The sequence below is a fragment of the Lutra lutra genome, chromosome 3 (assembly GCF_902655055.1).
Source record: "Lutra lutra chromosome 3, mLutLut1.2, whole genome shotgun sequence".
Taxonomy (NCBI): Eukaryota; Metazoa; Chordata; class Mammalia; order Carnivora; family Mustelidae; genus Lutra; species Lutra lutra.
The window spans coordinates 189,254,268-189,279,639 of NC_062280.1; the positions used below are offsets into that span (position 1 = coordinate 189,254,268).

General features: G+C 44.4%; 1 protein-coding gene across 6 annotated transcripts in view; it reads right to left on the reverse strand.

Moving 5' to 3' along the window:
- Positions 1–14,989, reverse strand: part of DOCK9 (dedicator of cytokinesis 9) — a 282,088-nt gene extending 267,099 nt beyond the window's left edge. For 3 of the 6 annotated variants that reach the window (XM_047720303.1, XM_047720297.1, XM_047720295.1), the window contains exon 1: positions 14,542–14,989. In XM_047720303.1, the coding sequence (XP_047576259.1) occupies positions 14,542–14,670 (129 nt within the window). In that variant the 5' untranslated portion in view covers positions 14,671–14,989. The remainder of the gene's footprint in view (positions 1–14,541) is intronic. The other 3 variants (XM_047720307.1, XM_047720305.1, XM_047720308.1) reach the window with 2 other exon arrangements.
- Between the last annotated feature and the right edge of the window lie 10,383 nt (positions 14,990–25,372).

The window sequence follows — 25,372 nt, forward strand, 5'->3', positions numbered from 1 at the left end:
TCAAGTTTCCTGGGTCTCGTGAAAGCATGGCAGTAGATGTGGAAGTCCGGGCTATGTTTCTATTTCCCACACAGCTGGCTTCAGTTTCAGCACCTTCCCACCAACTTGATCTGCGCTGATCACAACCTCCCTCTTTCCTTTCAGGGCGCCAAAGAGCCAAGGGACTCCCAAAGGGGAACACCAGCCAAAAGGTGCCTGGTCTCATCTGCGGTCCTCTTTCCCTTTAGATTATACCCTCCTTGAAGACAAAGTCGATGTCTTTTCTTTTTTTGGTAAGGTTTTATTTATCTCTATGTCAGAGAGAGAGAGAGCTCAAGCAGGGGGAGAGGCAGAGGGAGAGAGAGAGAGAAGCAGACCCCTGCTGAGCAGAGAGCCTGATTCGGGGCTCCATCCCAGGACCCTGGGATCATGACCTGAGCTGAAGGCAGACACTTAACCCACGGAGCCCCCCAGGCGTCCCGAAGTCTGTGTTTTAATCAAAGGTTTTTCCTTTAGCATTTACTGCATCAATGAACCGATAATAACTGGGGACCTACTGAACAGAAGCATAAGCTTTAAAAATGTGTAGTTTAACACTGCATTTTTGTCTGCTAATGTCATCATTACGAACTCAAAAAATGCCTTAAGATCTGCTAAGATCCTGAGTAAAAGATAAACAAGAGGACAGTGAATTCTCAGGAGGTTTTAGGGCAAGATCTCCTAGCCTGATAATGTGGAAGATCAGAGGGAAGCCTGGCGCAAGAAAGATGGGCTCCATCAGGCCCCTGCCCCTCCCTTCTCAAAGGTCGCTGCTGATGGAAATGAGCTCCACGGCTGCACCAGGCCAGGCTCCAAACCTAAGGATTTGGTCAGAAACCATCAGCTTAAATCCACTGTGGGCCCGTTAGTGCTTCCCCTGCTATAGAGGTGACACAAGGCAGGCCCTAGGCCAGGACACAAAGGAGTAAGTGTCACAGGGAGAGGACTTAGTCCCCCAGACAAGAAGTATAACACTCACTGGAACAGACTGGGAAGTTACTTGGAGTAAGGCTGGCTTGGAGCTTCCTTCTGAGTGGAGGCTCTCCAAGACACTAAAACTCCGCACTGTAACGACAGAAGCCAAGCTTCTTTTTGACAATTTCTAACAACTGAAGCTATGGAAAAAGACATCTGTGATTCTCTCAAATTCTAGAGGCTATTCTGAAATTCCCTTCCTCAGAGGGAGCGCCCCATAAGTCTATCAAAGGAGCCTTCCTCACCACCCAACTTGGGGGGTATCCAGAGCCCATAATCTTCATTCCTCCTCTCCAGCTTGGAAACTCCAGACCATGATACGTGATTTATAAAATAAGACTGTCCCCAGTTCCCAAAACCATTATCTGCTACTACTGGTCATCCCTCTTCTCCACACTATCTCTTACACGTTATGGAAATCTCAATACCAATGTGTTTATTAAAATCAGCCTGATGTAGTAACTAACACTGTGTCACTAATCTTTGCCCCACTCGGTTTGAAGTGCTTTTAAGTTTTATGTTCCGGGGCACCTGGGTGGCTCAGTGGGTTGAGCCGCTGCCTTCCGCTTGGGTCATGATCTCGGAGTCCTGGGATCGAGCCCCGCATCGGGCTCTCTGCTCGGCGGGGAGCCTGCTTCCTCCTCTCTCTCTGCCTGCCTCTCTGCCTGCTTGTGATCTCTGTCAAATAAATAAATAAAATCTTTAAAAAAAAAAAAAAAGTTTTATGTTCCTTTAAATACTTGATACATTAATTGGTTTTTCACAAAATCACCTCCAAAGAAGCCAGTAAAGCACGCACATCCTTCAGTTTAAAAAAAAAAAAAAAAAGAAAAATCATATAGCAGGAGTTTTAACTGATCTTCTCGGACAAAAAATAACATTCAGAAGTTTTTCTTGAAAGAATAAAGAAAATTAAAATGGCTAAATGAACATATTATAAGAAGAAAAAAAGTTAACCTAAAAGATTAAATATCCTGCAAATTCTATCTAGTGTAATAGTTTATAAATGAGTCTAATATACTATAAATATTATGGCATCTCTGCTATCACCACAGGAACTGTGCTTTCTACTTAATAAAACAGCAATATATTAGAATGACAGAGTAAATAAATTCACTAAACAATTTTAGAAACGCACCTTTTTCTGTAATAATACAATGTGAACCAAACTGCCATTTATAGCTTAAATATTTATTTTAGCTAAGGCAATGCAGCCTGGAAGGTAAAATGACCTAGATTAACAGAGCTTATTCTACAGTAAAGAATTTTAGGTTAATAGGCCCAGGAAAGGTTTTTCTCAAGCCACATAATTATTTTAACCAAAATACACATAAAATCATGATTTTCATGATTTTTCCATCCCTTAAATAACATTATTTTACTAAGTTAATTCTTAATTCCTCAATAAGTTTCTACTGAGATCTTTTTTAGATTAATCTTATAATTCTTGCTTTTTAATTCCTTCTCTCTTTTCTCCTAACTCCTTAAACAGAAATGTAGAACTCTATTCTTGGCTTGTAGAAAAACGAATGTCAATTCCTACCAACTGGTCCGGGACTGATGAAATATACAAGCAGGAGATCCATGGTGCAAATGGATGTATCATATTCTGATATTATCTGATTACCATGGTCTGTGAAGATACTCAATGAAATGTAAGTGTAAACAGAATAAACTCAATTATTTCCTGTGGTCAGTGGAAAGTACATTGGACCAGGAGTCAGTAAACTCAATTTTTTTCTTGTCTATAATACTAACGAGCTATATGATGACATACAAATAGCTTAACCATGGTAGATCTTAATCTTCTTCATCTATAAAATTAGGAAGCTGCTACCAGATAACCTCTCAGGATAACTTTCACCTCCCAAACAGTATGATTTCATTTCCATATCACAAACTTCTATCAACCAAGAGAATTTATGGTACTTTCCATAAAGGAGATTAATCATTCAAGTTAATAAATTAAAAGTTTCCAAGAAACTCTGGGTACCTGGCTAGCTCAGTCAGTGGAACATGCCACCCATCATCCTGGGGTCGTGAGTTCAAGACCCATGTTGGGCACAGAGGGTACTTAAAAAAAAAAAAAAAACTTTAATTTTTTTTAAAGTTGACAAGAAACTCAAATTTTAAAATTACACCATTTAGACAATCCCTGCCATCCTTTCAGGAAAAACTGCTAAATATTAGCCAGATGACCCTGAGTGAGTCATTTGATTTTCCAGTCTTCAGTTTCCTCATCAAAAAAAACAAATAAAAATATATTCCTGTCTGACTAGATTTTCCAAAGGCTCAAGCAAGGCAGTTTTTTGAAAGAATTTTATAAAGCTGTCAAATGCAAGTTTCACTATTTCACATGGGCCTCCTCCCTCTTCTATGAGCATTTAATGCAGGGATCTCACATCGACAATATTCCTGCTACCAAGATGCACATGTACGCCTCACCAGGAGCACAGCGCACGCTTGCAGAAGCACTAAGATACACAGGCACAATTTTCAGAGTCCTCATTTGAATGTCTTCTTTGCAGCACCAAAATTTTCTTCCTATATTCACTGTTTTCCTTTTTCTTGATTATTACTATCCACTTACAAAAGTACAACAGTTAGGAAACAGAATATATAAAGAACAAATCATACACGCCTACCTTTTCATCTATTTCCTTCCAACACGTTTCTTACAGGCTATTTCTTCTACAGTTGTGATCATACACATTTCCGTATTTTACTTTTCACCCAACTGTAATTTTTCCATGTTACAAATTCTCCCTCAGCGGCACTTTTTTAAGAGTTATTTGATATTCTTTTAGATTGCTCTCACAAATAACAAAAGCTTGTACTTACTGGGTTTTTACTACGTGCCAAGCCTATTCTAAGTGCTTTATATGCATGTGCTCACTTAATCATCACAGAGATCTACAAGATAAGTGCTATTATAATGTCCATTCTCGGGGTGAAAACTTCTCAGGGGAGTTCCAGACCAAGAACGTCCAGAACCCAAGTTCGTATCCATTATATCCCACTGCCATCCCTAGAAAGAACAATCCCCCTACCACCAGAAACTTGGTTATACCACCATCTTTTCTATGTTCTAGAATTCTGGAACTAAAGATTTGATATTTAACATATTTCTGAAACAAGAGAGAAGGACTTATTATAGCATCTGTAAGATCATAAAACTTTTTCATGAACAAAATACTGCTTATACTTTTTTCAAAAAGTGAGTAATTCTGTATATACTGTTTATAATCGCTTTTTTAACTTAACACAGTAAATATCTTTCCATAGAACATTACAATATCCACACAATAGAACATGTATTTTCTTTTTTTTTTTTTTTAAAGATTTTTTTTTTATTTATTATTTATTTGACAGAGAGAAATCACAAGTAAGCAGAGAGGCAGGCAGAGAGAGAGGAGGAAGCAGGCTCCCTGCTGAGCAGAAAGCCCGACGCGGGGCTCGAACCCAGGACCTGGGATCATGACCTGAGCCGAAGGCAGCGGCTTAACCCACTGAGCCACCCAGGCGCCCCTAGAACATGTATTTTCTGTCAAGACAAAATGTATGGAGGGGCGACTGGGTAGCACAGTCAGTTAAGTGTCTGACTCTTGGCTTCAGCTCGGGTCACGATCTTGGGGTCCTCAGATGGGGCCCTACATAGGGCTCCGTGCTCAGCAGGGAGATTGCTGGAGATTCACTCCCTCTAGCCCTCCTCCCCCACCCCACCCCACCCCCGACATCCTTTCTTTCTCTCTCTCAAATAAAGAAATCTTTAAAAAAAGACAAAATGTATGAAAACAGAGCATGTGAATCTCAAACTAAGAACAGAAAAGTTTCAGAATAAACTTGAGAATAAAGAGGTCAGTGGAGACCCTAGGCAGTTCATAGATATCTGCTTCTAGATTTACTCTCAGCAAATCCAGTTAACATCCAATAAATGTTAATCTCTAATAAATAAATGGGCAAGTCTCCAACATAAGCTCGGAACCCAGCCAGCCTCCAGAAGTAGACACACCCAAGTACTATCTTAATTTTATTTATCCCTGCCAAATTCAAAAAAGGGGGCGGGGAGATTCAAACACACCATTTGGCATTATAGAGTTCTGATCAGATAGTAGTCTCCTTGCTACCTATTCACTGATAAGGACTCCGGGAATCCTAGAGGGGGAAAAAAAAAAAGTGACAGAGACGTATAATAGAAACAACTTCCAAAAAAAGGAAAAGCATAAGAAACAATTTCACCATCCACATACTTCTTGATGGTTTGCAAAACTCACAATTCAACTGAATGGTGTTTGTATTTTTGTTTTATTTCATTTTGTTTTCAGATGAGTTAGTTACCAAACACCTAACACAAGAACTAGACCAGTGTATTATTTTATTATTTTACACACTGAAGCTCTAGAGAGTTGATAAAAACAAATAGTCCTAAAAAAAAAAAAAAAACAAAAAACAAAAAAACAAATGGTCCTAAAAAAGGAAATGAATCTTACCTATACCAAAATGTGTGGTTGCCTTGAAAAACTATGCAAAGATCATACAGATTTACTGACAACCTGACGAGCTTTTTCTAAATGAAAGCAAAACACGGCCAGCCCGGAGGTGATACACTCTTCCCTGTGGGAATATCACCAAATTACCAGGTGGCAATGAGAAATTAATGACAAAACGGAATTGAGGGTTAGGAAATCTAATCGGAGAGAGGGACCTGGGCTAGAATGAAGTAAACAGAACCAGGTACAGAGGAGAGAAATTCAGGGCAATGGGGAATCAAAAAAGGATGAACAACCGGAACTGTAAGATTCCATGTTCAGTAGTCATTCATTCACCCATAAACTAACTATTCACCAGACCCCGCTATATGCCAGGCACTGGAGAAACGGCGGTGAACAAACAGTTCGGTGAGGGAAACAGACATTAAACAAAGGTACACACAAATAAAGACATAAACTGTGCTAAGCGTAACAGAGGAAGAGAACAGGCAGGGCCTGTTTCAGTTTGGGTGGATAGGTAAGGCCTCTGTGAGGCAAGGGCATGTAAATACAGTTCCAAAGACCTAGGGGAGTGGCCTGGCAGATGAGGAAGGAGGCAGGAGGTGATTATTATCCCAGGCACAGGTAAGAGCTTCTGCCAAGGTCCTGGGGTACAGGACAGCCCGGCATCCAGAGACCGTTAAAGCCAGGCCAGGGAGCAACAGCCGAGAAGTGTGTGACAAGGAGAGTCCTTTACAGGCCAAGGGAAGAAGTTCCTATTACAAGGGCAATGGGAAGCAATGGTGGGTTAAGTTTTCAGAATTAAAGCCTTAAGGATAGGCTTTGATTCTATTAAAGAAAGGCAGCAAAGAGACAAAGACAGGAGGGACTGATAAGGACAAGAGACAGAGGAAAAGGGATAAGAGGTTTGTAGTCATGAGTGCGGCTCGAGGCTCACCAAAGATTTTAGCTTCCTTGCAGACAACACAGATAAGCCTGTACTTCTCTGCCCTTGGAGCTAGGTGTGCCTTTTGTCAATGGAACGGAAGCAAAAGTGACTGTGTGGAAGCCTAAGTCTCCACACTGTTGCCCTCCACAAGGACACACCACAATTAAGATGGTGGCTGTCCCATCAACCCAGGTGCTAGGATATGAAATAACATGTCCCTGCTATGCTTGACAGAGAGGTAGCGCTGGGAGGACATAAACCTTTCTGAGCCTCTGAGGTTCTGGGAGTCATCAGCCCACAATGACTGAAGCAGAAACAGAACATAGGGGATGCAGTGATGAGAGGAAGAGAGGAAGGAGGAAGAGGGGAAGGAGGAACGAGCGATTTCAAAGACAGTGGCCATGACAGTGATGCCTATTGGTAAAGAAAAGAACACAAAAAGGATGGCTGGTTTGGGATGAAAAGTGGCAATTTAAGTTTCATAGATGTTGAACGTAAGGGACTGACTGGACAGCCAAGTGCACATGTGAGGCAAGTTAGTGGACAAGCAAGTCTAGGCTAGGGAAACTGAGGTAAAGATTCAGAAATCACAGAGAAGGTGTGGCACTCCCTTTTGGTGAAGGGGGGAGATTAAATTCCACAAGCCAGTGGTGGAGAAGGGACCCTTCAGGAATGCCCCTGGGTGGTGAGGGCAGCAAGGGGACAGAGGACTGGAGCATGGAGGAGAAGCAGAGAAAAGGAAGATGGGCGGCTGAACGGCCTGAAATGCTGCAGATCAACAAGTTGACAGGGTGAGGACTGACAGGACACCCCTGACCAAGGACAGAAGTCGGGCTGCAAGAGCACAATCCAAGGTCACACAGCGGTTACTAGCAAAGAGGTACCAGAACCCAAACAGCCAGGCCCAGGCCCCTGAACTTAACCACAAGCCCCCTGCCTTCCAGAAAAGCAATGGAAGAATTTTCTCATCATTACTCTTCGAAAACAAAACATAATGGCATCATAAATACTCCACATTCCACAATTTATTTAGACTACTGTCAAGACCTTTGGATAGTTTGCAGTTGGTCAGTATTTTACATTTTCTGCCCTGAACAGTCAGCAGTATGATTTCAGAAACTGAACTTAATGCACATTTCAGATTAATCCTCAGGAAAAACTCCCACAGTTACAAGCACTGGACCAAAGAATGGGAGAATGTTAAAGTTTCTAATATGTAGCCCAACTGCAAAAAGATTGTACCATTCATCATGTCATAAAATCCAGGAGACACAATTCTCATGAAATGCCATGCAAATGGGAGTCCCTGGAGTTGTGGATGTGGGCAGTCCTGCAAACAGGAGTGCCCGGTTCACCCATCCTTGCAAAGACCTTTTCTACCTTTGCAAATTTACCAGGCAAAGATGGAAGCTTGTTTTAATTAATGTTTCTCTACTTTTTAGCAAGGTTAAACATTCTGGTCTGCTGTCTATTGGCTAATTATACTCCTTTCTTTGAGAAATTGCCTATTAATGTCCTTTCCCATTATTCTATGGGAGTGTTTTTCTTTTTGTAATTGATTTGTAAGAACTCTCAATAGATTTTTTAAAAATATTGTGACTGAGATATGGATATAGACAAATAGAGTGCTTAGTGTTTCTAAATTTATTGAATTTCAAATTTATTGTACTACTTGTTACACATAGAACAGAGGTTTGAGGGTTTACATGGGAAGGCAATCGGCAGAACGGTGAGGAACATGTGGTCTGAGACCGAGACCCTCCATTTACAGCTCTGTCACCTTGTGGTGACTTACCGTCCCATGCATGAAGCCCTAACACAGGTCCTAGGATACAGTAAGTGCTCAATGAATCCTGGATCCAGATATACTGAGTCAAGATAACCAATCTTTTCCTTTATTAACATAATCAAGACCTGAAATTTATTAAAAACTACTAAGTGATTTAAATACATGACCCTATTTAATCTTTATTTTAAAAACTCTAAGATAATAATGTTTAATAATCCCAACTCTCAGATGAGCAAACCGAGGCTTCAGTGAAGTAACCTGCTCCGAGGCCTCAGCTCACCAGCGGCAAAGCCACAGCTTGCTTCCTAAGCCCCGGACCAAACTGGTTTCTCCCTTTACTTTAACACTTTAAAAATCCCACTCCACCCTTACATGATTATTCATCCCCGCTTCTTTTATTTATTTCACATGTAACTCTTACATTTAGTTATAATTTATTTTAGTATAAAAGCTGGGTTTTAGCATAAACACTGGTTTTTTGCAGCAGCATTTCCTGAATGGTGTGCACCCAACATGTTTGACTACTCCTCCCATGATACCCTAAATGTTTACACACTGAGGCCTATTTCGGGGTTTTCTTTTCATGCCAGAGACCTTTCTCTCCCTGTCACTGCGCCTGCATGACACAAACTCATTACATTATTTACCCCCAAGATTACACTTAGGAGAAGATGTCTCTAAGAAGTATATATTCACAGACTGCTATGAACCTCTTTCCTAAAATAGGTCTCAAAGAGACAAGGAAGGGGCGCCTGGGTGGCTCAGTTGGTTAAGCATCTGACTCTCGAATTTGGCTCAGGTCATGATCTCAAGGTCATGGGACTAAACCCTGTGTCAGGCTCTACACTAAGTGTGGAGCCTTCTTAAGATTCTCTCCCTCTGTCCCTCTGTCCCTCCTCCCTCTTTCTCTCCCCCTCTCAAAAAAAATTTTAAAAGAGAAGAAAAAGAATTATTTTGTGGTGTCCTCGCAGCCACTCACTGAAACTGTTCCCCAAATTAGGAAATGTACCTCTCAAAATGTCTTTCCCTTCCTCCTAAAACTTATCCCTCTTTGCCCAAGCTGCTGTGTTCCTTCTTGGCTTACCCAGGCATTCTAAGCATTAGTTCAACCTCATTCTTTTCTGGAACAAAAAAGTCCCCCTTATCTCCACATCTTCCAGGTCCAATTCAGTTCTTCAGAACACTTTCCCATGGACACTAGTTCTCTGTCATGTCCTCTTCCTCTATTCACAGGGCCAGCCATTTGACCCTTTAAATGTGCTCTTTATACTGTGACCCAACTTTTTGTAAACTACAGACCTGTCCACCTGTTTAGATCATAAACCCTCAAGGCGAGGAAGGACTTTCCTCATCCTCAGCACCCAGCAAAGAGTCCTAGCACAGAGAAGGCCCTCAATCCACAGGATTTCACAATTCCTTCCCTCCCTTTTCAAATTCAAGACATTACTAATGCCCTCCCATCTCCTAATATTCAAATGGACCAGAAACCCAAGAAACAGAACCTGTTGTTGATTATCTACTTGGAGATGGGCCTCCACCCGGCTTCCTGTGTTTTGGGACATTTCTGTTTGTTCGGACTCCACCAGAGGGTGGAGAAAGACAGTGAGGTGATGCTCAGGCCAGTTCAGTTGTCGATTTACTAACATATCTGATTTTAAAATTACAGCCAAAATGAGGTTGTACCTTCCTGAGGATTTCAAAGACCACCACCACTTAGGTCTCACATTACCTCAGATAACACTGGAACCTTGAACGGACTGACCTAGGAGGGTGACGAAAGCCCCAAGCACGTAGTCCAGGAGAATATCATCCCACACCTTCTGTTCCTTCCCCTCCAGTAACACAAAAGGAAACTGAGTGACCCAACTTGGTTTCGTTTCATTTCACACCACTGGATCTTCAAGGAGCATGGAAGGAGAGTTAGAACCTGAACATACTAAGATCATCAAGGAAGTCGGAAGCCAGGTGATTTAGGCATCAACATCCAAAAGCATATGGCTGGTAAACCCATGCAAAGGCCTTTGTTATAATATTCACACAAATTTTTTAGAGAAAGGATATTTTTAGGCCTTGGGTGACATACTGTTAGATCTAGGCCATTATGATGCTATCTTTAATGAATCTGAAAGACCCAAGGTAAAATGCTTTGGGAGCTCCAAAAGCAATCATAATTCAACCCTGCTCAGGGAAGTTTTTCTTCTGAGCTTGCGTATTATTTTGAATGTGCTGCCCTCCTGACTATTCTAAATCATGGAAAGCTAATTCTGGAATTGTGGGGATACTTCTTTCATTACCCAAAATCATAAATTACTAGGGCACCTGGGTGGCTCAGTGGGTTAAGCCTCTGCCTTCGGCTCGGGTCATGATCTCAGGGTCCTGGGATCAAGCCCCGCATCCGGCTCTCTGCTCAGTGGGGAGCCTGCTTCCCCCCTCTCTCTGCCTGCCTCTCTGCCTTGTGATCTCCGTCAAATAAATAAATAAAATCTAAAAAAAAAAAAAAATCATAAATTACTTTTCCTACAGTCAAGAACATTAGTAGCAGTAACTTTACTTCTCATAAAAGCATCTTAGAATTCAAGCATGCTGATAAGGAAAGGGACTCTAGGGACAATCTAGTATAGCCCCTCATTTAATATAATAGAGCCTGGAGCACCAGAATGGCTCAGTTGGTTAAGCATCTGACTCTTGATTTTGGCTCAGGTCATGATCTCAGGGTCGTGAGATCAAGACCCATGTTAGGCTCCTCCGTGCTCAGTGGGAAATCTGCCTCTCTCTCTCTCTCTTTCCCTCTGCCCTCCCCCTGCTCACACACTCTCTAAAATAAATAAATAAATCTTTAAAATACATAGAACTTTGAAGTTCAGAGAAGTTAAGCGACAGCCCAGTATAACTTAAGTAGCTCGCAGAATATGTGCCAGGCACTGTCAAAGAGCTTTATCTATATCACTCATTTAATCTTCCCAACCAACCCTAAAAAAAAAATAAGTACAGAATTATCTCCACTCCACAGATGAGGAAACTGAGGCACAGCAAGGATAAGTTATGTGCCTAAGACTGCCCATGGGACTCCAGAGCCCATGGTCTAAACTACTAAACCTCTAGGATTAAAACCCAGGACTCCTGACCCCAGAGAGTGTCCTCTCTATTACAAATAATTCTAAGCCTCACCAAAGTGAGAACCACATTCAAAAGGGTCGGCAAACCTTATTTAAATTCTGATTAGCACAAACTACCTATCAAAGATTTTTTTAAGCAATCTGGGAAACCTGAAGAGTATATCAACAGATTATTTATTCATTTTATCATAATGGCATGATATTTCTGTACAAAATATCCCTATTTTTAACAACACATACTAGGTATATGGGGTAAAAGAACAAAAGGCCTGGAATTCCCAATGTCACACGTACACACACACACACAGGACACTTAAAGTTGGGTAAAATTTCGATAATTACTGAATCTGTGTGATGGATTATAAGGGTTCATTATACTATTCTCTCCATTTTTTTTTGTATGTTTACTTTCAAGCTCTTCAGATTAGTACAAAATCATTTTTAAAGTCCAACAAACCTGAGCCTATGAAAATGAAGCTATCAAACAATAAAATATTTATGAGCACATCTCACTTTTAAAGTTTAAGTGGCACCCTTTATTACCCACTGAACTATTTAATTTTGTTGTTTCTGATCTCACTACCAGCCACTCACCAAAGCTAGAAGCATGTCAAGAGCCAGTTAAATTCAAACCCTATTCATTTTTAATTTTAGTCCACCTGCAAAATTGCTTTATTGGTCAGCTAGTTAAGAATATTCATTGAGTTTTTACTATAATGTAGGCATTGTATTAGCATTGACTCAAGTCGTCAAAGACAGAGCAGAGCAATACTTCCATCCAAACATGGAAGAACAGACCATGGAATTCCAAACCCTGGCTTGGTTGCTGTTCGGCCTCCCGCAAGGATCAGGGGGACCTCCTTATATCCTCCTAGATTAAAAGCCAAACCAGAACTTCTGTGGCAGGTGCACCTGCTGTGGCTTCCTGACGGACACTGGGAAGCAGCAAGAGGAAGCAGGTGGTGGCAGAGTACCTGTCTTAGGGGTAATTTTTAGTATCTGTATGCTATCTCAAATTCCTCCTTCTGCAATGCAGAACCATTGCCACGCACATCCCACTCTGCCAGGGAGCCCCTCAAATGCCCCAGGGATGACACCTGCTTTCCTACAATTTTTTTTTTTTGTTTCATCACCAGTTTCATCAGAGAAGTGACCACTGACAGACAACACTAAGAGCTGAGACACCAGCCAGGCATCTGACTGTTCATTGGGAAGGTGCCTAAGGAAAACAGATGTGCTATTAAAGTGTCATAAGGTAACACAAAAGTGTGTCATACATGGGAATGGACATTACCAGGTCACTATCAGCAGGCCGCCTCCAGTAGGAAGGGCAGGTACTCAAGGAATGCTGCACGTCTACAGCTGTTGCAGTGTGTGCCTATTTTGGAACTTCTGTGCTCAGCCTAATGGTTATTAAACCAGTACCTCCTCTTGAGGTCAGGCCTGCCAGAACTTTGGAAATCATGGCAGAGTCATGTCTTACTTACTCTTCTTTTTGCCTCAAATCCCTGATGAAGACATTAGCCCCCCGGTGAAAAGAACCGAATTTCAGGTAACAACAGAAAAGACATCACAGATGTTGCAGGCCTTATCCTTAACATACACCCAATGGCAAAAGTCAAGAAGATGTACGGAGTCCTCCTTGTACCAAAGGAAGAGAAGTCAGTTTGAGTTTTGGAGGAGAAGCCAGGTTCTGGTCTATTCCCAACTCTGCTCTACTCTTTCCATCAACTGATTAAGTTCAATAAAAAAGAAAAAATAAAATCCCTGTTTATTACTGGCAGACTGGCAGACTGTGAGTTTAAGGAATCTGGGGTGAGTTGGCAGAGCTATCAATTGAGAGAAAAATCAAACTAAGCAAGCTGGATATGGAAACCAGCAAAGCCTCATCTCCAATCTCCACAAACATCATTCATGTCACCCTGTGACTGCTCAGGAAGGCATCTATCTGCCACCAGATAACACCCTGTGTTAAGGGCCCCTGCACTCAACAGGACAATATCCCACACACAGCACCCCAAAGCACAGAGAATCACTTCCAAGGTCCATCTTCTTGCATCATTCCAACAAACACCACAAATCTCCCGCCCACAAACAAGCCCCTTTCCAGAAAACAAATGCCAACAACAATGCAAGGAGCAACTAAAACTTTCCAGCTGCCCCAGAGAACATGCTGCCGTCAGAAGTCGCTCCTCTCCTGCACCTTCCAAGTGATCTGGGTGTACTGTGTTTCCAAGTATAGCAGGGCCAGCCCTGGCTACAGAAAAGTCGATTTAAAACTTCATCTTCCGGGGTGCCTGGGTGGCTCAGTGGGTTAAGCCGCTGCCTTCGGCTCGGGTCATGATCTCAGGGTCCTGGGATCGAGTCCCACGTCGGGCTCTCTGCTCGGCAGGGAGCCGGCTTCCCCGCCCCCCCTCTCTCTGCCTGCCTCTCTGTCTACTTGTGATCTCTCTCTGTCAAATAAATAAATAAAATCTTTTAAAAAATAAATAAATAAAATAAATAAATAAAACTTCATCTTCCTACACCCAGGGGCCCATTCTTTAAAGATGTTCTGTTACGACCAGATTACTCTTGGGGCTGTTTGTTTCACTTGCTTCAAATCCCCAAACTTTTTGGTAATCTGCACCAACGCTGAAATTACCAAGGGTTTCTATCACGCCCCCTAACCCTTGTTAAGAGGAGGCCAAACCTCAGGAAGCCGGTTTAAGGGGAGGGGGCAGAACCGCTTCCCTTCTGGAGTTCAGCCCACCCTAAGGGTGCGCAGGGCCACCTCTCAACCGGGTTACCGACTGGAAAAAGAAGCCCTCACCTCCACTCCCCTGCAGCCCTCCAGGCCACAGGTGCCAAGACCCTCCAGAATACCGGAAGAGCCGGGGACTGCGGGAGGAATGGGGGCAAGGAAGTGTAAAGCCCCAACTAGCAGAGGAAGGTAAACCTGCGGGGGGGGGGGGGGGACGGAGTTGAGGGAGATGACCCCCTCACTTCCAGGAAATTTCCCAGGAGAGAAGGGGCAACAGTGGGGAAAAGACCCCAGACTCGGGGTGGGGATATGGAAGTTGTTGCCCTCCAGGATCTTCCCCTCTCTCTTGTCCAGCATCCACCACCTCTTAATCCTGCAGACCCAGCAGAGCCGTGCAGCTCGGCCTGGGCCCGACCAACTTAGAGGAGCGTGGAGGAGGTGGCCGCCCGCCCGCCTCCCACCGTCCGTGGTCCCGCACTCACCAGAAGCACCGAGCCACGCACCACCTCCGACACGCTCTGCCGCAGCTCGGCCGCCGTGCCGGGCTTACTCAGCGCCCGGGTGAACTTCCGAGTCTCCGCCGAGGCAGGGAGCAGCGGCGGCTGCGACATCCTCGCCGTCACGGCCGCCGCTGCGCCAGCTCCCGCGGTCCGGCCCGGCCGCGCCGCCGCCAGGTGCGCCCTGAGCGCCCGGCCTGGCCCGCCCGCAGCTCCCGGCGCCGCCGCCCGCCCGCTCCCCCTGCCGCTCGCCGCGCGTCCTGGCGACGCAACCCGAGTCGCGCCCTCCGCACCGTGTCACGCCCCGAGGCGCCCCCGGAGACGTCCGCGGTCCCCCGCACTCAGAGCAGCGCCCGGGCTCGCTAGGGGCGACCGTGAGTGTGGCGGTGGCGGCACCCCCATGCCACCGGTCTCCCTCGGCGGCCGCTTGCCGGGCCGCCTCCTCGGGGCGGGGTGTCCGGCGCGGGGCGGGGCGGGGCGGGGCGGGAGGAGGGGGAGGGGCTGCACGGCCGGACCCCTGGCCCGGCAGGTCTGCCAAGCAGGCGCCTCTCGGCGCGGGAGCGAGGTGGCGGGACGCGGGCTACGGGACGGGTGGGGCGCCCCCCTCCGACCCCTCTCCTTCCCGGGCCTCTAGTCCGAAGACCCGAGGTGAAGGCCGCGCACGCCGCTGACAGGGCGCACGGTCTGGCGCTGGAGCGGGACCAAGTCCCCGAAACCGGCGCCTGTATAGTGGGACCCCACGCTCCGCGGCAGGGAGCGGGCTCGGTGGCACCACGCCCCCCGTGCGGCCGGGGCTCTGGGGTTTCGGGAAGGTGGACTTGATGCGGCACGGAGAGAGCACGGAGCCGGATGGAGCGCCCGGTCCGGGACCCGGCGGGGAGCGCCACAAGCTCTCGCAGCGGCGCTTCTCGGCCTAAAAGCCCTCAGGGGCGTAGCGCGAACGGCGGGGAGCCTCCGGATCGCCCCCGCGCGAGGAGCGGCGCGGGCCGGGACAGTCGCTGCGAGTCACGCAGACCCCCGGCCCGCAACGACGACCTGCTGCGTCACCTTGGGCGGGATCGAAACTTCTGAGCCTCGCCTATTTCTACTATAAACTGAGGAAAAATAATAACCTGCGCGAGGCTGAAGCGACACCTCATGCCTTCCTGCCGCCCGTCCGCGGCCGGGCGGGACCGCAAGGCTCGGAGCCCGGGAAACCCAGAAGCGCCGGCCTGCGAGCCCAACGCAACCCAGGAGCTGGCGGCTGCTAGCGACAGCCACCCATCTCGGAAACTTCCTCACACAGGCTTTGCCGCTTTCCCATCCCTACGGGGTCCCACCACCTTGTCCCCTGTTCCCCTCTTTTCTGAGGAAACCCTGAGCAGCCTAAGTCTGACCCGGGCGGGGAGAGGGCGGACAGGGAGGGCGGGGGAGGAATTTGAGCTGGGTCGCGAGCGCATGCTCAGTCATCTGGGTTTGGGCGGGTTCCCGGGGCGGGGATAGGCGACTCCGCTGATTGGCCGGTCTGTGCAGGCCACGCCTACTGCCTGCTGATGGACAGCTCCTCACCTGCCAGGTCGGATTCCGCAGCTCGCGGTGGTATCTTGAAGCAGGTCTTGGGGGAATCGCCGCCACCGCTCCCAAGTTCCCTGAGGCATCGAAGCCTTTTTCCCCGCAAGGAAGGAGGCCGCCCATTTCTTGCCACCCCACCAGAAAGCCAAACATTGGCCTAGCTCGGAATCTTAAAGGGGTAGGGGAAACCCAGTCTCATGTAGGAAGCAGAACACCGCGGTTCAGGCCTTCACGGGCAGGTCTGGCGCATAATACGACTGGAGGTTAGGCATGCAGTTAGCGCTCAATAGAAGCTCGCTGGATTGGATTGTTTTCTTAGTAGGTTGGAATGCAGGATGTGGCTCTGAGTGAGCTTGACAGGCTGGATGATACACGAAACAAGTCATGAATGATAATAAAAACAATTCACACTAACCCATTTCCTCCTCAGCGATTTAAGGGAATAGCCTAGACATTTCCCAGCCCTCTCGTGTTCCTAGCGTAGAACCGGATGACCTCCACACGGTGAGGCGGGCGCAGGCCCCTATCTCCCTGCCCTTCGAGGGGCGCTTGCGCTGTTTTGTGTGACCGGGCACGTTCCGCATTTACACCTCTGGGCCGCCCAGGGGTACGTCAGCTCCCTTCTTAGCTAAACTGTTAGATCCTGGTCTGAGAATCCTAAATTAAGATTTCCCTTCGGGCTTCAACTCCTGAAGTAGTCCCAGGCAGCACAAACCTTTACCCCACTGTGTTACCTTGGCTCTCTAAACCGTATATACTGACATATAAGGCAAACCGATCATGATTTTTTTTTTTAATTAAAAACAATAGCAGGGAGGGGGTTGGGAGAGGGGGTGGGGTTATGGATATCGGGGAGGGTATGTGCTATGGTGAGTGCTGTGAAGTGTGTAAACCTGGCGATTCGCAGACCTGTACCCCTGGGGATAAAAATATATGTTTATAAAGCTGTAAAAAAAAAAAAAAAAAAGAAAAAAGAAAGGATGAATACCCAAGTTTTGTAGCAACATGGACGGGACTGGAAGAGATTATGCTGAGTGAAATAAGTCAAGCAGAGAGAGTCAATTATCATATGGTTTCACTTATTTGTGGAGCAGAACAAATAGCATGGAGGACAAGGGGAGATGGAGAGGAGAAGGGAGTTGAGGGAAATTGGAAGGGGAGGTGAACCATGAGAGACTATGGACTCTGAAAAACGATCTGAGAATTTTGAAGGGCTGGGGGGTGGGAGGTTGGGGGCACCAGGTGGTGGGTATTGTAGAGGGCACGGATTGCATGGAGCACTGGGTGTGGTGCAAAAATAATGAATACTGTTATGCTGAAAAAATAAAAAAATTAAAAAAAAAACACAATAGCAAAAGCATACCGGTTGTGAGGTTTTCTTTTTTTTTCCTTTCCCTTTTTGTTTTAAGAAACATGTAAGTTAAAGAAAAGAGAGAGTATGTATGTCCGGAAAGTGAAAGGTTTCCCCAAACCTTCTCCTAATTTCACCCATGTCTCTACCAATTCTAAATTCCATGCTTGCTTACTAACTGGTTAGCTTCTAGATTGGGCAGATTTTCATTTAGGAAGCAGAGTGTAAGGTGCTGGCAGTAGTTACTGACAATGCCTTTTTTATTTTTATTTTTTAACTTTATTTATTTGAGAGAGAGAGCACAAACATGGGGGAGCAGCAGAGGGAGAAGGAGAAGCAGGGTCCCCACTGAGCAGGGAGCTGAACATGGGGCTTGATCCCTGGGATCATGACCTGAGCTGAAGGCAGATGCTTAACTGACTGAGCCACCCAGGTGCCCCAATGTCTAATCAAGTACAAGTTCTTTTTTTTTTTTTTTTTTAGGATTTTATTTTTAAGTAATCTGTATACCCAACATGGGGCTCGAAACTACAACCCTGAGATTGAGAGTCACATGCTCAGGGTGTCTGGATGGCTCAGTCAGTTAAGTGTCTGCCTTCTGTTCAGGTCACCTGGGATCAGCCCTGCCTGGGGCTCTCTGCTAAGCAGGGAGCCTGCTTCTCCCTCTCCGAGTCCCTCTCCCTCTGCCACTTGTGATCTCTTGCTTGCTCACTTGCACATTCGCTCTCAAATGAATAAGTAAAATCTTTTTAAAAAGAAAAAAAAAGGGACGCCTGGGTGGCTCAGTTGGTTAAGCGGCTGCCTTCGGCTCAGGTCATGATCCCAGCGTCCTGGGATCGAGTCCCACATCGGGCTCCTTGCTCAGCGGGGAGCCTGCTTCTCCCTCTGCCTCTGCCTGCCACTCTGTCTGCCTGTGCTCATGCTCTCTCTCTCTAACAAATAAATAAATAAAATCTTTTAAAAAAAAGAAAAAAAAAAAAAAAGCAAGCAGTCACATGCTCTACTGACAGAGGCAGCCAGGTGCCCCTCAAACGCAAGTTCTTGCAGTCAAAGGAGGAGGCGTGGACTATGTGAACTAAGCCCAGGAATGCGGCTTTTCCCAGCAACCCAAAGGTGAGCCTTTTATTTTCCCCCGGTGAAGTGTGCTGTTAATAAACGGGACATTTCTCATGTTTAAGTTTGAGCAGAAACTTGTTCCTTACTGTTCTGGGTTGAATTGCATCTCCTAAAAAGACATATGGAATCCTAACCCTGATACCTGTGATGTGGTCTCATTTTGCAAATAGGGTCTTTGCGCATGTCATCAAGTTAAAATGAGGTCATACTGGGGGCACCTAGCTGGCTTGGTCAGTGGCACACATGATTCCTGACCTCAGGGTTGTGAGTTTAAGCCCCACGCTGGGTATAGAGATTACTAAAAAAAAAAAAATTGAATAAATAACTAAAATGAGGTCATACTGGACCAAAGTGACTGATGTCCTTCTGAGGAGAGACACAGACACACAAGGAGAAAGCTCTGTGACAACAGAGGCAGAGATTGGAATGATGCGTCTACAACCCAAGGAATGCCAAGGATTGTTGGCCACCACCAGAAGCTGGAGGGGACAAAGAAGGATTCTTTTCTTGAGCCTTTGGACAGAGCACGGTCCTGCTGACACCTTGATTTTAGAGTTCTAGCCTCCAGGTCTAGAGAATACATTCTGTTGTTCTAAGCTACCCAGTTTGTGGTTCTTTATTACGGCCGTCCTTGGATATAAATACACTGACCAAAAAATAAATAAGTAAATAAATAAATACACTTACCAAAGGCTCCTTTTTTTTAAATCCCCACCAGAGCAGACCTAGAATTGTTTAAGTTTTTACTACTGCATTAACTCTCATGAGAGAGGAGTCACCCCTTATAGAAAGGTGAGTGCCTCCTCCAGGCCAGGGCACTGCGTGGAATGGAGACGCCTGGTATTGGTTTCGTGGAAGAGACATCCATCTATTTTAGCTTCAGGAAGTGACCCATCTTTGTTGTTCTGAAGCCATAGGAAGAAAGGTTTCCTTTCTGTTGAGGATGATACTAGGAGGTAGTAGGAATGAAATGTAATTGCAGCCGGTTTGGAAAATTTGCATCTGAATAACTACCACACCCAAATCCTTATAATTCAAGCATTTTCCGTGCTTTGATCATAACCTCTTACTGCATCATTTCCTTGTTAGGTTTGCTTTTAGGGTTTCTAGGTACCTTAATTGATACATAATTAGTTCAAACTCTTTTCCTGCTTACATCTTGAAGAAGCATGTCTGTTTTGGGTATAGATAAAAAGCAACTGTAAAGACTAGGGAGTCCTGTGGATTGTAGCATCTAGAGCATCATTTTTTATTTTATCCTTGCATTGATTGAGTTTTTTAAAATAAGTATCTATTATTGTTGTACTTTTTTCCGTACAAAAGTCGAGTCCTTTATTTTACAAAAAAATATGTTGGCCTCTGTTGTATACAAGGCACTACTTGAGATCAATATTTATAATAATAAAATTCTGAAGCTTCTTACAATCTGATGGAGAATAGACTTTTTTTTATTGTGGCAGAATGTACATAATGTACCCTTAGAAGAATATCATTCAACATCCTTTCACATATGAAGTTATTATGACCATATCCAGTTGTCTCCTATATTTCTCATAATCATTAGTATTTATAATTCAACTGTTTTAGACTATAGCATGGAACATTGTTTCATGTTTGAACTACTCTTTTTATAGTAAATAGTTGCTTTGCTACAAAACTAATAATAAAGTAAGAGGGGGCTATTAAATTAGCTAGAAAAAAGGAAAAAAACCCTTTTTTTTAAATGGAATTTGTCACTAGCCAGATTCATTCTATTTACCTCTCTTTAAAGGACAGCATCAAGGGGCGCCTGGGTGGCTCAGTCAGTTAAGCATCTGTCTTGTGACTTCCACTCAGGTCGTGATCTCATGGATTACGATCTCCTGGGTCATGATCTCATGGGTCATGCTCTCATGGGTGGTGAGATGGGGCTCCAGGCAGAGCCCTGCACCGACCCTCCTCGGGCCCCATCTCGGGCTTCACACACAACCGACAGTCTGAGATTCACCTCCTCCCTCTCCCCTCACTCATGCATGTGTGTCTGCGTGTGTGTGTGCATGTGTGTGTGTGTGTGTGTGTGTGTGTTCTCTCTCTAAAATAAATAAATCTTTAAAAATAAAATGAGGGACGCCTGGGTGGCTCAGTTGGTTAAGCAGCTGCCTTCGGCTCAGGTCATGATCCCAGCGTCCTGGGATCGAGTCCCGCATCGGGCTCCTTGCTCGTCAGGGAACCTGCTTCTCCCTCTGCCTCTGCCTGCCATTCTGTCTGCCTGTGCTCGCTCTCTCTCCCTCGCTCTCTCTGACAAATAAATAAATAAAAATCTTAAAAAAAAAAATTTAAAAAAAATAAAATAAAATAAAATGAAAGACAGCATCAATAGTTTCCTATTATTTTTCTAGGACAAGGAATCCATATTGCATTTTTTTTAAAGGCTGTAGGAATTGTTTCAAGAAATATTATCTGACTTCCTTCTAAATCCCTAAAATACTCTATAGCACTCTTTACAGAATAGTGTATCAAACTATGTGTTTTCCTAAGTTTAACCCTCTATTACCCTGAGATCGTGAGAAAAGTCCCACATCCTGCCCTCCACCTTCATAATAAACCATCAGAAATTAATCCAGTCTGAGTTCAGGGCTCTTGGGGGTTATCCTGGTGACCCCAGGGAAGCGGAGACCTTGTTCTGGAGTGCTTAGAGTTTCCTCTTCTTTCCTGACGCAAAAATCGTTCTGGCCTCGGGTAGGCAAATGAACTCAGAAGAAGTCAGAGTTCATTATCAGCTCCTCCAAATTTACTGTACCTCAGGTTTCTGGGGGTGATGGATAGTAAAGAAGAATTCCACTGGAGTGAACTTATCTGATTTCTGAAACTCCGGGGCTGGTCTGACTGGCGAGGAAGCCTTGCCGTGCTGGGGGACCTGGATGTGGGCCCTGGTCTGTGTTCATTATTCCAGGGTGGGAGCCCTTCACAGACTACGAGCACGACTACGTATCAAAGCTGCAGCTTTTTCCCGGAGTTCATTGAAACATGGGGCTTCCTAGCTCTTCAAAGACAATCAGGAGTGTGGGCTTGGGTTAGTTTTGTCCACGAGTGCAAACTGTGAAAAACACTACAGACGATGGAAGAAAGAAAGTGTGGAAAGAAATTTCCATCTATCAAATGAGAAAATACAAATATTTTACATAAAGGATGGGAAAAAGAACCTTGCAGAGAACAGTCTGACTGCTAGAGTTGTATTTGTCAAACTGCCCAGACTGTGTCCATTTGCAACCAAATATTTGTATAGAGCTGGTTGCTGAGTGACCTCAGTAACCATGCGAAGTACAGGGGTGTTACCTTGAAAGAAAATATGACCAAATATTTTTATCTTACCGCTTGTATTTTTCTAAGATTTATTTTAGTTTATTTTTAAATATTTATTTATTTTAGGGAGAGAGTGAGCACAAGCAGGAGGGGCACAGGGAGAAGGAGAGAGAATCTGAAGCAGACTCCACACTGAGCTTGGAGCCCAATGCAGGGCTCCATCTGATGACCCTTGAGATCATGACCTGAGCCAAAACCAAGAGTCTGATGTTTAACTGACTGCACCACCTAGGTGCCCCTAAGATTTTATATTTAAGTCATCTCTACACCCAACATGGGGCTCAAAATTACAACCCCGAGATCAAGAGTCACATGCTCTACAGACGGAGCCAGCCAGGCGCCCCACCAGTTGTATTTTGTAATGTTTAAAACACATTTATTATGAAGTACTTGCATTCAACACAGCGGTTTACCCAATGGTAGACCCAGTGACACATCTGGCACCTCCTGTAGTTTCTCTCTTTATAAAATTTTAAACCCACAAATTCTTCCCCACTATGTTGCATTGTGAGGGTATGGAGGAAGCAAAACACTTACCAAGATATCAGTGTCATAAACAAACTTCTTGTCCTAACCTATTCTCTCCACAAAACTACAGGTTTCTGGAAGTGTTAACCAACACCTTCTCTTCACTTATCTTGACACCCCAATCCCAATTTCTGCCACCCAACAGAGAAAAAAATTCCATCTGCATCAACATTCCTTTTGAACAAACAAAAATTTATCATGAAAGGTGAAGGATAGTTGAGCTATAACACAAAAACAAAATGTAAGGAATTTTTAGTAAAATGATTCTTCTAGCAACTTCTACAAATTGTAAAGAGGCAACCTGTAGGATTTCTTCCTTCAGATTTTTTGCTTTCATCCTATTTTGATTTTTTACTCTTTTCTGAGTTACTGAAATATTGCTTAGTTCATCTAGAATGATTTGTCATTTTCTAAATCAAAATATAAATTGTTTACTCTTTTCATTGTCATGTGTATGAAATAATCTTAAAATGATAATTAGGGATAGCATTAGGAAGTAACTATTTCTGTAGAATGTTACCTTTACCCTCATCTGTTTTTAACTGACACAAATGTATTCAGTCAACATTTATTACGCATCTACTATGTGCTATGTGTAATTCTAAGCACCGGATACATAGCATTATTTTTTTTTAAGATTTTATTTATTTATTTGACACAAAGAGAGAGATCACAAGTAGGCAGAGCAGCAGGCTGAGACAGAGGGGAAGCAGGCTCCCTGCTGAGCAGAGAGCTGAGATCATGACCTGAGCCAAAGGGAGAGGCTTACCCCACTGAGCCACCCAGGTGCCCGATAGCATGATTTTTGAAAGATCAAAATTTCTGTCCTGTGGAGCCTTTATTCTAGTGCAGGAGACAGTCAATATGGAAGTCCAGTAAGTCAAAAAGGAAGACTATTTGGCAAAGGCAAGTATTGAGGTAATTAAAAAAAAAAAAAAAGCAAAGGAGGGGCTAAATGATCAACAGTTATTAGCTGTTAAATATTTAGGAAGTGTTCAAAGAAATTGTCACCAGAGCTATCTGCTATACACACAGAGAGGGTCTAGATTGTGCAGAAACTACCCACCCAAGGCTCAGGAGATATTCCATCAGTAACTTGTCCCTCTTTTTTCTTTGAATTAGCCTCAGATTTTCATCCTCTTTTAACTGCTCATCACCAGCAGTTTTGCTTTTATTTGTGAACATTGTTGATAATCTTAAAAGACTGAGCGACGCCAAAGGAACACATTGTTTATTTCATCCTGGGTCTGGAACGTGTCATCCAGGATACCATTAACACTCTGTAGGGCTCATACTGCACCTAAGCTCGTCGTGTCATCACTTAATGAAAGAGAGTCAGTGGCTGACGTTGAATGAAAATCTTTACTATCATTGACTATCAACAACCTATTAGTGGTATAGTAGATAGAATCACGTAATGATCATATACAATAAGGGTGAATGCTTAGTTTGGTTTAAAAAGGCTGTTGCTGAAGCCCAGTCTGACCTTATCAAATGAATTCCCACGATATTCCTGCAAGATAAGTAAGTTAAAGTTCATGTCACAGATGAAGTATATAGACACAAATAAGGATGTGTTCCGAGGTGACTTATTATCTCTGCAAACAGGTAAGATGGGACTGGTGTCTCTAGGCCATATCTGAGGAAGTAACTAGAGCTTTGTCCTCAATGATTTCCATTATAGAAAAGGCTCTTGAATGAGCTAAAACAGGAGAAATCAAGGAAGGAATTCTGCTTAATCTTTAAATGTCTACCTGAATTAATGAATGGAGATAGGATCTAAAACCAGTTTCCCTCAAAAAAAGATTAATTTAGCACAATTTGCACAATTCTTTAAAAAAGTAAGAATAAAAATACAGAGTTTAAACAGATGGGAGGGCATCTTCAACAACAAAATAAGTGAGAATCGGAGGAAAATTGGGGTTAGGAAAGGATTATGTCTCTTAAAAATACACCTCTTCTCACAGCAGAAAAATGTTGATCTCTAAATGCCTTTTTCAGGCTTGGGCTCTGGACAAATGTTGGCCGGGATAAATAGTGGAAGAGCAGAGCCAAAGGGAATCTTGTGTGGCATCCCTGAATTAGACCCAGAGGAAATCTTAAGGCAAAATTCCTTTTTCACTTGGGAAAAAAACCTCAGTGTCTAAAAGGGCAATGACTCTGTTGAGGACTAGCTGCCCAATTTGCCATCATCCATGTACTCTGTTCAGGACTGGCTCCAGTTTACAGAGCCCAGGGGAAAATAAAAATAGGGAGCCTCTTGTTCCAAAAGAATTTCAAGAGCCCAGGGGTCCATCCAAGCACAGTCCTGGAGGGCCCCTTTCCCTTTAGAAGACCCAAGGCGTAGGCTCAGAGTTAGTGGGCGGCGGCTGTTCATCAGCCAGCAAAGGCGAAGTTCCATGTTTTAGCACCAGGTCCTTTAATACCAGCTGTACCAGCTTTCATGTCAGCGAGACACTAGACAGACTGACTTTAAAGTCTTCTGGCACATGGTAGAATGAATAAGTACACAGAATAGATCCTCTTGACTCGGAGAAAGGGGAACACTCCTACACTGTTGGTGGGAATGCCAGCTGGTGCAGTCACTCTGGAAAACAGTATGGAGGTTCCTCAAAAAGTTGAAAACAGAGCTACCCTACGACCCAGCAATTGCAGTACTGGGTATTTACCCCAAAGATACAAGTGTAGTGATTTGAACGGGCATGTGCACCACAATGTTTATGGCAGCAATGTCCACAATGGCCAAACTATGGAAGGAGCTCAGATGTCCATCGACAGATGAATGGATAAAGAAGGGCTTTTATATATATACAATGAACTATTACACAGCCATCAAAAAATCAAAATCTTGGGGCACTTGGGTGGCTCAGTGGGTTAAGCCTCTGCCTTCAGCTCAGGTCATGATCTCAGGGTCCTGGGATCGAGCTC